General features: G+C 43.7%; 1 protein-coding gene across 3 annotated transcripts in view; it reads right to left on the bottom strand.

Annotated features, from left to right (window-relative positions):
• TRIM67 (tripartite motif containing 67) overlaps window positions 1–12881 on the bottom strand; it is a 53494-nt gene that overhangs the window by 21246 nt on the left and 19367 nt on the right. Inside the window, exons 5-6 of one of the 3 annotated variants that reach the window (XM_019549892.1) lie at window positions 11435–11594; window positions 2929–3086 (exon numbers count right to left, since the gene is read on the bottom strand). In XM_019549892.1, coding sequence (XP_019405437.1) covers window positions 2929–3086; window positions 11435–11594 — 318 coding nt within the window. The remainder of the gene's footprint in view (window positions 1–2928; window positions 3087–11434; window positions 11595–12881) is intronic. The other 2 variants (XM_019549893.1, XM_019549894.1) reach the window with 2 other exon arrangements.

Below are 12881 nucleotides of genomic sequence, written 5' to 3'. Positions count from 1 at the left end.
CGGGCTCCCAAGGGAGGTGGTGCTCTCCCCTACCCTGGGGGTATTCAAGAGAAGGTTGGATGTGTATCTAGCTGGGGTAATATAGGCCCAGCACTCTTTCCTGCTTATGCAGGGGGTCGGACTCGATGATCCATTGAGGTCCCTTCCGACCCTAGCATCTATGAATCTATGAATCTATGAAAGTGCACCCTGGAAGTCCCAGCACCCAAGAATTCCCGGCATGCACAGGATTGGGCCCCTTAAACCTCTGAAGCATTGGCTAGAGAATGAGGGCAGCTCTGGACTGCTCACGCTTTCCTGCCGCTTTCCTACCATAAAGCAAATAGAAGTCCTCCACAACAAAGTGCCACACATTATTACCTCATGTCATGACCACATTGTGGCATGAGGAAAGGTATGGGTATCTATTTACTTTCCCTTTGTGTCACAAAGATGAAACATGATACCAGTTTACACCCTTAGATCCCGGTTTAGTAAGGTGCCAAATCTTACAAACAGGAGTAGTCCCTTTGAAGTTAGTGGGACTTAAGCATGTGCTAAATAGGAAAGGGATTACTTCTGCTTACAGTCAGGCAAGGGTGTCTGTATTTTGCTGAGTTGGGACCTGTACTGACAACATAGTGAAGAGTCTATGGAGCCCTGATATCTTTTGTATTATGATGAGAGAAACAAAGGTTCTTGTGGAACAGTTTAATTTATCTACATTTTACAAAATATATTTTGTTTTTGTTCTAAATAGTGATTTTTGGCCAGTTCTAGTGTTTTCATACCTTTGCTTACTGCCTCTGTTCACTCAGAAATAGAGCTTTTGCTGTGATGAGGACTAAAGTCTGTTTTTTAAAATCTACAGGCAAAATATTAATAAAACCTTGAAGGAAATCCAGATGGTGTTATTAATGTTGACATAAATTATATCATATACATGGCAGGCATAATTTTATAGGAATGACATTTCCCGAGCAGCAGGCAATTTATTTTAAAACAACTCAAGTGTATGGAGGTTGTATCACAGCAATTCAGGCCAAATGTTCAATGGAAAGACTGTAAACCTGGAATTTGAAAAAAATGAGATTGATATTTTCTATTTCCAAAATCTTGAGATCATAGCAATAGTAATCCTGAAGGCCTGAGGTTTGCAAAATCTATCCAATAGCGAGATGCACCTGGATGTGTCCTACTTTGGATATTATGGCCACCCTGACTTGAAATCACATGACAAATTGTTGAGAATGTATTTTTTAGATATATTTTGTTCTAAATAATAGTTAAGGCATCTATACTATGACTGTAGGAACCCAAACACATCACTGATAATATAGTGAAATCCCAGAGCATTTCAACAGGATCCCAGGCAATCAGGGGACTCCTTCCTAGTTTCCTCATAGTAGGAGCAGATGCTCTACCTCTTCCAAAACCCAGTCAACCAGGTGGCTTTTGTAGCATACTAGAATGATACCAAATTCAGGCTATTTCAGGTGAATAAAACTAGTGAAACTAAGTTCTTGAGTCTTAGTGCCCTTGCAGAAGGCAACCTGCTAGCTGCCCATCTCTTTTATAATAAGGGGGATCCAACTGAGGCATTTCTGCTGACCTCAATTATGGCAGTATGGCATGGGCAGAGAGGTGATCCCTCAGCTGGGTCAAATTCAGGTCATTTAGGGGTTTATAACTAACCATTAAACCCTGCCTTAGGCCCAAGGCAGCCAGTGCCAGCACTTGTTTCATATGCTCTCATGCCATAAGCAACTTGCTGTACTCTGCAATCAAAGGGGTTAAGTCATTGCTTCACAGCAACATAACCAGGAGTGGGAAAGAGGGGGTCCCTCCCTGGGTACCAAATTAAGAGGGGCATGAGACTTTCCTCCCATCGCTGCAGAGTTTGCTCCCCAGCAGCATGGCTACACTGGAAACTCCAGTTACTGCTGCTTTAAGAGCGACAGCTAGAGCAGGCAGGCAGCAGCAGCTCAGCCAGGACTGTGGAGCTCCTGGCATGGGTAAAAGTGCTACACCTCACCCTGCCCAGCCAAAAAAACCCTGCTGGGGCCCCTCCTCCTCCCTCTCAGCTCTTGGACCCCATTCCTCCTGCCCCCATTTGCCCTGTGCAGAAACTCTGCATGTTATGTCACTGTTGCTTCATGTGCAAGTGCATCACAGTAGTCTAATTCAAGGTAACAAAACCCTGAACAGCAGCATGTCACATTCGTCAGCCAGGCACAGACAGCAAACAGCCGAATCAGTCATTTCTGTGATATGATTTTCAATCAGTAGCTGGGTGTCTAGGAACACCCCTAAATAGGAAACTCCAATAATTAATGGTGGAAATACTGTTTTAAAGAGGATTTATCACCTCAGTCTTGCCTGGGTTCCATGTCAGCCAGCTGGCTCACACCCATAGTCAGATAAACAATTTTGAGACCCTAGGATGAAAGTCTTTTTTACCGGGAAAAGTAGAAACAGTAAAATTGCTCCAGGATTGCATGTCTTGATTTAGGTTCTTAGTTGACACCACTGGTTGCTGGGTGCAGCTGAGAGGGAGGCTACAAAGGTGACTCAGTTTCCTGGTAGCAGGTTTGGGACTTTCCTAACCTACAGCATTGGCTGTTGTCCTAGAAAGGGCCACCTGCCAACCGGGGTTTGCAGCAGTACCCTGGTATTTCATTTTTCAGCCAACAAGACCTCTGTGCTAGAGGCTGCAGAAAGGCAGCACAGAAGCAAATCACACTAGCTGGAGAATCTTCCAAAGAAACTTTGACATGGAGGGTGGAACAGCTCATTGGCCCCATGCTACCAAAGCAAGAATGAATTAAAGGACATGCCCTCTTTCTCAATATCCATGTCCTTATGATAGTTGAACAGCAAGAGAGAGCAATGCAACCCCCCTTCCCCCTCCAGAAAAAACCCAAAATAAAGGCTGAATGAAGTTCTCACACGGAATTGGCCGCCGTCTCCATCATCAAGTTCCAAGATATAACCTTCCACGGGGTTGTGGCTAAAAGGTGGCATCCTCCAGGCCAGTGTCACACTGTTGTTGCGGGTGCAGCACTTTTCCAGTTGCAGCAGTGGGACTGGTGGCACTATTATGGGAACTGAGCACAGGTTAGTGTAGCTGTCCTAATCCATCATGTTGTGCTGGAAGCAATCTGATTATCCAGCATCTCTATTCCAAAGATGGAGGCAAAGTTACCCAGGTATAATGCTGGTCAGGAAAAGAGTATTTCCCTCATGGGAAATTTCACTTTCAGTGAAAATTCAGCACAAAAACATTTTAGCAAAAACTTGAAAACCCTTGTCTAAAGCCAAAATATTTAAGCCAAAACCAGAAATGATTTGGTTTGGAAATATTGTTGTGGTGTCACCTGGACATTGTAGTTTAGGTGCCTGATATTTCCATCCTTCTCTAGAGGCTGAGCTCCCTGGCTGGAATATATTACCCTATTATACATCAGGGTCTCCTTTTTTAGACCAGGGAGATAGTACGTCATTGGATGGAAGAGAAGGGACTAGAGATGGTGCAAGATAGGAGATGTAGTCTGGCTGGCAAGCCCAGCCCACTGAGAAGAGTGCACTGAACTACAACACATACGAGGCACTGCGGTGATATCTTCAAGTCCAAATATGACAGTGCAAAACACTTCAGTTTTCAAGCACTGGATGTTTTGAGGAAACCGAAAGTGGAGAAACAACTCTTCATGTAATATTTTGTTTAGTCATAAAGTCAAGTTTCTGCCAGAAGCCAACTTTGACAGAATTTTTTTGACCAGCCTTACTCAAGGAAATTATTGAGGAAAGTTACATCAGTTGAACCTTCTATGTGAATTCCTATATTTAGTTTGAAAGGGTTGCACTTAGATCATAGAGCTGAATGCTGATTTATCCATATGGAAACTACAACTGTGATACTGACAGTGTCTGTGAGAGTATTGCTTTCACTGATCAGCTCAGTAAAAATGCTTTGGTATTGATAACCAGATTGACATTCCAAAAATAAAACTAAGCAACGTGAAGGTTTCAGCCATACTTCCTGTGATGAAGAAGCCATATATATTATTTGTCGACACTATGAGCCCAAGTGGACAATCTTATCCATCATCATGGCACCTTACAATCTCCCTTCACTGGAATTTGTAAACCCTAGGGTGAAATTCACCTCTGTGCAGAAGACCAATGCAGGGTTTACACACTATTTAAAAAACTAGAGTTAAGTGGGATGCACATGGAGCACAGCCCCAGGACTGTTCTGTGAACAGGCATGAAATATATTGTTCAAACTCCATTCAGAAAATGGTGCATGCTTCTTGCACGATCCTAAGCACTTTCACCATCTCTTGACTTATCTCTTAAAAATGTCAGTGTGTTCCTTTTTACCTGTTCTGCTCTGTGGCTGTATTTAATTTCCCTCAATCTGCCTTTGTAGGAGCCAATGTAGGAGCCCTGAGCTGTTCTTTTCTCTCTTCTACCTCTCACTCCAGAATAGCTGCACAGTAATTCAGTAACCCTATCCCAGACATACAGTTGGTCCAATACAAGATTTCACCCTAAGAAATCCTTGCCTCTGGCATAATTTCTGGACCATCACAGTTACAACATCACTCTTACACTACCAGCAAATATTCACTTGGACCTCTCCTCCAATTGCCTGTCCAGCGCCAACCAGGGGGCACGGGAGGCTGCTGGAGCACGGTAATTACCACTCTCCACTTAATCGAGTCTGTTCTGATGTGCTGTAATTATAGCGGATTGGAGCAGCCTCCCCACTCGTATACAAGCACACTTAGAAACTAAGTGTTCAGAAATATATGAGTTTTCATAGACAACAGCCTGCTTCATCAAATGCTATGAATGACATCTGACAAACTAGACTGTGGCCTACAAAAGCTTTATGCCTTTCTGAACCAGTTCATCTCTAAGGTGAATCCCTGCCATGTCTTCTGCATGACTACAGATTAACACAGCTAACCACCTCTCTCTAGTTTTAGTATGTGCTGTTAAACTGGAGGAACCCAATATTCCTCCTCTTTTCTTAGGATGCATGTAATTCCTGTTGGCTACAATGCCTATTACTCACATATTTTAAGGGGAACTATTGGGTTCCTGCTGCATTAAGTGTCAGATATGACTGCATTTCAAGATTTATAAAGTGCCTCTTATTAACCTCCCACTGACTATAAATTGTGAAGTCTATGGCCACACTGTTAGCTGGACTGCAGGGCCGCAGCATACTGCAAAGGGATAGAGAATACGCACCCACTCTCTTATATCTCATTATGCCCCTGCATATGTATATGGATTTTGAGCCAGGGATACAGGAGTGAGTTGGTGCTTCATCCCATCCACCTCTCTTGCAGGCATTGGGGAGCAAGCAGGAATGAACAGAGCCTTATCTGGTCTGGGAGAAACAGTAATTTTCTAATGGTACTATTCAGTGGCATACTGCTACACTCTAGGCACAGACACAAGTAGGGAAGAAACTGGGGCCTTTCTGCTTACCCATGTGTGGAAGGAGCTGAATTACTTAGGGACACATGGGATATTCATAGAGCTTGGAGTAATGGTACAACATTAAGAAAAGATAAACAGAAGCTAAACACTGTACCAGAAAAAAAAAGAATGCTCTGATGTTAAATGGAAGAACTATGCCATTGCTTGTAACACTGAAAGGCATAACAGAAAAAGCATTAAAAACTACAGTCAAAGGAACATTGCTGCATTGGCAGGGCCCCAGACCAGATTATTAATAGTTTTTTTCCAGCTTTTATTGCTGTTCTGTGATTGTACAAATGATGCATCCTTGGGGCACTAGATTAAAACTGCCTCAGTGACATCTCATGTCAAGTCAGCAGCTTCCTCACACATTATTGAACACATCTCATAGACCTTCCCACCCCCCAAGGGGAAGAGGCAGATGCTTCAATGTATTGCTTGCCATTTGTCAAGCTGACCAGCAAGCTGTACACTGATTTTTGCCCGTAGGTTGATCAGCAGGGCATTATAAACTGCAAAAGGACAGACTGTCCACTGAGAAGTTTTGTAAACTTTAGAAAGCCTCCAGCCTGCCCACTGAAGCAGCCAGTTAGACAAGTTAATATCCTGAATCATCCCCATGGCAGACATACTACAAACAGAATTAAAAAGTGAGAAGATAAGGTCACACTCAGGCATTTTGTTCCCTCGGCTTTGACATAAACAGAGAGAAAACTAGGTATGAAGCCACTTGTTTGGAGTTTCTGTCTATATGTGCAGTTAATGTGCCTGAATTTTCTGCACTGAAAATTTAGGGGCATTCAGTTGCACCCCTACGTGCATCTGAATATGCCCCCTAAAGGAGCAAATTTGCTTCTGAAGGGAACAGTTCAGTCTAGGGATGCTCCTGCCATGCTCCTGCAACAGCCAGAGGGAGCTCCAGACTCTCCTGGGTGACAGCCTCAGGCTTGCAGGGTGCATGGGGGCTGGTCCCGATCCCCATGGGGCAGGGGAGAGCTGTCCCAGATGCTGGACAGCTGCCTGCCAGCTACCTGGAGATCAGGACACATCCCTATCTTCATGTGGCTAGCAGGCAGCTGCCCAGCAGTCAGGACAGCTCTCCCAGCCATGTGGAGATCAGGATGCATCCCGTCTCTATGTAGCTGGCAGCATCCCCCCCAAGTTGGGACAGCTCTCCCCACCCCTTGTGGCCTCCTGTTGCTGCTTCTCTGATACGAAAGGCCAGCAATTTCCTCTCCATCAGAGCTACACATTCTAGTATCTACAGGTACTAGAAAATGGCACATTAGACTAAACTCCTGCACAGTAATTGCTGTTCACATGTAGACAGTGATGCTCTACTGCACATTAGATTGATCTAGTGTATAGTAGTCTCTCATGTAGATATACCCTCTATCAAATAAATTCTTCTTAAAATCTCAGAGCAATGAGGAAGTAGTGGGTGAGAAGAAGAGACAAGGAGGAGATACCACAGGAAGGGGTTCTGGGGGGTGACCAGGGCATCTACCTTTGCGGGGGGTGGAGGGGGGTGGCAGGGCGGGAGCACAAAAATAGCCACAACAGGCAGTTGGCCACACTGCCACCACCAACAGTGCAGCAGCCAGAGTTGCTGCATGTATTGTCACTGCCCAAGGTGTGAAGCTGCCTTGATATACCTATGGGTGCTGGGGTTGGTCTTGGGGACTGATTTGGGCTGAGGAAAGGAGGTACACTTGAAGGGTGAAGAAGCAGACATGTATGTATTGGAGCTATGATAGGGAAGCAAGAAGTGCCTCAGGCTGAAAGAAAAATTTGCAATTGGTGATAGTGAGCGTGGGTGTCACCTGTGCAGGACTGGCTATTGGAGTGGAGCTACAGAAGGAATCAGTGCATGGGAATTCATTCTTAATTAAGTTCCATGGTAGGAAGGAGCAAGAGTGGAAAAAGGGTGCAAGGTAAAGACAAGTCTTCACCTGGGAAAAGCTATTTTAAGCAACAGTATCTATTCTTCATTTCACAAAACACAAATCTCATCCAACTTCATGAACCATGGCTCAGGCATCTGTTCATATTCTTAGCTAAAACAGAGGGGATCTGATACATAGAACCAGTTAATCACTCCAGAGGGTAGGAATTCCAGGCTACGGCACTCAAAATGCAATGGAGGAAAGAAGACAATGGTGGAGGAAAGAGAAGTAGGTTAGCTTAAAATGCCAGCGAATACCAGCAACCTTGCACATCTCTCCATGGATCAGCATATTGTGGACTCCTGCTAAAGGGCTAGCAAAGAGACATGCCAGCCAATGTATTGCTGACTCAGCATCATGCCTCTATACATCACACTTTCACCTTCTGTGCATTGGCTCATGCTAGAGTGTGACACTGTCAAAGCAAGCTCCATCGACTTCCTCCTCACTTTGTGCTCCACAAGCTGAAAAATATAATGTAACACCTTTTTTGGTGTGCAGCCAATATGTATCCTACTGCACACCCTGAGTGTTGGCTGCACACCCTGAGTCTTGGATGATCCCATGACAGTGGAGCTTTGTGCACTCACTACCACTCTAATAGCAGCTATAAGACATTTTTTGGCCCATGGTACAAGACTGTGCATAGTTTTCATTGTGACACTCCTGTCCAACCTGATGTTGAGATGCCCACAGAGTCATTTATTATGAAATATTTCCATTTCTACATGCAGGACCATTCAGACAGAGGACCTCTGGTTGCTTGTCATAGGGATGAGATCATGATAGTGTAAGGTTGGTTTTAAATTTATTAGGCATCTGGAATTATGGGCTGGGGAGAAGGGAGACCTCAGAGGGAAGAGGTGAGGTTCACCTGGAATCACATGACAGCACAGAAAAATAATTGGCTTTCTGAAAGAAACCTCAAGGTGTTGAGGAGCAGGCAAACTGAACAAAAATATCTCCTAAGTAACATACATATTTTTTTGTCCAGTGAAGAACAGAATGGTAATTGTAACTAGATTGGGATAGGGAGGAGATGCATTCTAAGAAAAATACCACGGTGTCAGTAAGAGGGAGTATGGCCAACAGCAGAACATTATAAAATGTCTGTCTATGAACCAGGCAAGAAGGTGCAGCAGCAGGGCAGAGAAGAAAGTTTGCTACCCTGATTGGCTGGCTCAGGCTGTGCATGGTCAGCCTGTGTTTCCTTGCAGCACAATATGGGCATTGTGAAAGGGGCATGTTCTGCTCGCTGCTGGAGCAGAAGAGTCCAGAGAGTGACACACTGTCTCCCTGAGAGGTGGTGAGGAGGGATCCTGGAGGACCATGTTCTCTTCTGAGAGAAGCCACAGCACGTGCAGACATTTGCGGTCTCAGGAGAAACTCTCCTAGGAGTGTTTTAACCATGGTTGTTTCCGGGTTATTTTTCCCTGGGAGTGGCCATCTTTACTCTGAGAGGAAAAGCCTGAACATCTATACACGTGTGGCAGAGCAGCAACTTTCCCTGGAGAAAGTGAATGTCTTTACGAGGTCTATGTCAGCCAAGTGAAATGACTGGAACCAGGATGGAGCTGGAGCAATTTGTATCTTCTTAGCATTTATTTAGGACTAGACTATTGTTGTACTACTTGCCTGCACTTAAGGGGAAGTAAGAACCTTCCTCATGCCTCTACAAAGGCTGCCTGTCCTTCTGTACAGGTGTGTAGGGCAAACATGACCACTACTTTCCTTCAAAGTGGGTGGATGGGACATGGGCACATCTTGGCTTTCTCTTCCTACTGGACTAGCTAGTGAAATGGACTTACACTTCGGAGGAGGTGGTGCGATCTGCTGTGAGCATAGGTCAGTCAAACTTACTAGCCTGCCTAGAACCAGAGAAGAGCAGAAAGAGAACTATGGCTTCCTCAACTACAGTACTTTTCCTAGCATGTTCCTGAGATGGCACCCCACAGCTCTGGGCTAGGACCTCACAGCCCTCAGACCTGAAGCTTTTTGGAACGGAGACTGAATTGCCTTGTTTCTCTACATCTTGTATAGCATCCAGCATGCTATCATAAGAAAACTATGGCTGAATAACAACTAGGAATGTGAATGGGCCACATTATCTCCCTCTAAGAACAGCCAAAAGTGTCATGAGCAGAGACCCAATTCACCGGGGAAATCCTTCTTCTTTTAAAGTTAAAAACAAAGGAGTGCTTGGAAGCCAGAAACCTAATATGTTCATATTTCAATGAGCTGTGGGTTACTTAGCCAATTGAACTGGGTGGGTGACTGAGGGCAAAGAAAGATGAACAAATTCCCCATAAGAATTTTCATTGCTTCTTGTATACCATTGTAAACAGACAGATATGCAGCTATTTTTGGGCACGTGGTAGGTGGCTATTGCTGTGAGTTGCCACTAGGTGGCAGGAGAGCAGGTAATAGCCTATTTTCTTTCAGTGAATGGCTTTGTTGGGACATAGATGGATGACATGTAAACCAGTGTAACTGACACTGGTGGCATTTTATTCCATTTCAAGATAAATTATCCACTGGATTGGGTGAAGTTACCTTAGATTAGAAGTATGAATCATCAGCATAATGCTGCAGGTAACAGTGTGAACATGTCTGTCTGGGGCCTAAATTAAATATATGATTAGCTATTCTGAAAGGGACTATAATCCAGTACTAAATCTAACCCGATTTAAGTCTCTTTGAGTTGATAACCAACTACTCTACAGAAAACATTCAGAAAAATGTTATCAGTTACACTTTAAATCTCATGCCTTCTGCTCTTACTGCTGTTTTTCTGGATATTAAAATTTTAAAGGGCAGTTTACAGATGTTCTCAGAGTGGTTTCACTAATACATTATAACTCATTTATACTAAGATGCAATCCCTTCTTGCTGAGCAGACTTTGGCCTTTAACTATTTATCCATTTGTTTCTCCAAGGAAATCTGTCAAGTTAGCCACTCTAATTACTTTATCTTGCGCTTCTTGAGTTCAGAATTAAGCCTACAGGGAACAGACAAAGTCTGGCTGAGCAGGAACCCTCATTTTATGAACTGCTACAATGCAGTCAGGAAAAAGAACACCATTATATCTTTAACTCATCCAATATTTATGGGTGGACTCTTCCCAGTCATCCACATGCCCATTGAACACAATGGAAAGACTCTATTGACCTAATGGGCTTTGGATGAAGACTTTAGAGAATGTCTGTCTTTCTGTCCATACATACATTTTGATATGTCCCTCATCCTGGATATATATATAGATTATATTTTTCTACCTCTCCTCCACTGGTCCGTGCTTTCAGTAACTTTATTTGGAGGCCTGTTCATTTCTCCCCCTCCTTTCTGGTCCCAAGACAACATGTGGCTCTTCTTTTCCCATGGTTACTGAAGGAGCCCTTGCATAAAAAGACGGGTTTTTGCAATTGTCCTAATGACAGGTAAATTCAGGCTCATCCAGATATCTAATGTTAAGGAAATCCACCAAAGAATGACCTTCCACTGATGATTCTCTATGCCTGCCTCCCAAAATTTTTCTCTTGGACTGTGCCAGCTGCAGTGTCCCCATTGAGTGTAAATGTCACAGTGGTTTCTCCTCACTTAGAAATATATTTTTGCCACTGACATATATCTTGTATACACTGTGTTACATCTCTTAATGTTATAGAATGGACCAAAGTTCTTTTCATTTTCACAGATCCCCTTCACACTGACAGGCTGTCTCACTTTGATGCACTTATCTTTTTAGACAGTTAACTTCACCTAATACCATTGCCTGAGGTTCTTCATGTTCCCGAAGATGAGGTGCACACTTCCCTTGGGAAAGAAATGGTAATATGTTTAAGATATTTTTTTAAAACAAACAAAGGGGGGAAAAAAACTCTCCATGAATTTCAAGTTATAACATTTCTTTCTATCTCTTTCCCCTTTCCTTGACCTCCCCCTTTCTCGTACCATTTCAAAACACACATGAGAAACATAAGGAGAAAATCAAATCATGAAAGCTCACCCCTACATTTCATCTGAATAAAATCCAGCTGGTGTATTGACTGCAGTAAAGGTTCACTATCCAGAGTCAGGTCAAACTCAGCAGATACTTTTGGTTCCAAGGCTCCTTTGACCCACTGTTCCTGAGACACCTGAACACGTTTGATTAAAGCATCTGAAATCTTAAAGAGAACATTAGGCTTTGTAGTGCCACTGCTGCTGCAAAAATGCATCAGAACCAGCTAAAAAAGACAGATTGACATGAAATACAATGCAAGGTTTAAGGAAGAGGAGGAGGCAGGCTACAAGTCTAGTAAGTTCTGTGTGGGCTGCACCTTGCCCTGTCTTTTCAGAACAAATCCCTGTCCGAGGAGGAAATGGAAAAGTTTTCTCTGAAGGCAAACTTTGTTCTGTATTGAACAGGAGATGTGTATCAGATGTATTGGCTGAATTCTCCTCTCTGATGCCTGGAAACTGAAGCTAGAAATATTCAAACTGCAAATAAGGCACACTCTTTTAACTGGGAGGATAATTGACTATTGGAACAGATCTCCAAAGAATGCAATGGATTTCCCATCATTAAATCACAATCAGATCCCATTTTTAAAGCTCCGTTATAGTTCAACAACAAGTGCCCAGGCTCAGTACTGTCGGATGAACACCTGCGGCCTGTGTCATGCAAAAATGTCAGCTTGCAAAAAGGCAGATGAGATGATTATAGGACTCTTTCTGGACTTAAAATCTATGAGTGACCTCCTGACTCCACTGAAGTCAATTCGAGTTTTGCCACTGACTTCAAAGAAATCTGGATTCCACCCTCTGAATCAATAAATATCTGGAGCCCTTCCCAACGAGAGTTTCACATATGTAGAAAGGGCGGATTAGCTTTCAGTGTAGGTCAGAGAAGAGAATTTAACCTCTAAAGTCTACTTGGGGTAGGGGAAGCCATTGTTCATCCCATGATCAAGTGTAGATCATTTTTTTTGGTGCATGTTGTCATTAGGCGGTGAAGTTTGTGTTAGGGCACTTGAGACCTAGGTTTTAAGCTTTTTATCAGTCACGTTGAGGGACTTTGTGGTTATTACGTGATACAAGTTTAACTTTTCCAGTATTAATGCTAAAAATCTGGCTGATTTAATTCACATAGGGTGCATCCAGATGAGTGTGCACATGCATTTCCCTAGGGGCAAATAGCAGCAGCACATAGTTGTTCCACTGCTACTTGTCCCCAGGGAATGCCTCTGCATGTGTGCTCTGGCGCATGGCAAATTGCCCCAGGTGGGGTAGGGGAGACTAGGGCCAGCACCTGGACTGACCCCGGCAGCCCTACCAGGAGTTCTGGGGACCTCTGGCTGATTTAATTCACATTGGATCCATCCAGATGAGTGTGCACATGCATTTCCCTAGGGGCAAATAGCAGCAGCACATAGTTGTTCCACTGCTACTTGTCCCCAGGGAATGCCTCTGCA

Source organism: Crocodylus porosus, unplaced genomic scaffold (genome assembly GCF_001723895.1).
Source record: "Crocodylus porosus isolate Cpor-Errol unplaced genomic scaffold, CroPor_comp1, whole genome shotgun sequence".
NCBI classification, from domain to species: domain Eukaryota; kingdom Metazoa; phylum Chordata; order Crocodylia; family Crocodylidae; genus Crocodylus; species Crocodylus porosus.
This window is presented reverse-complemented; position numbering and strand designations above follow the sequence as displayed.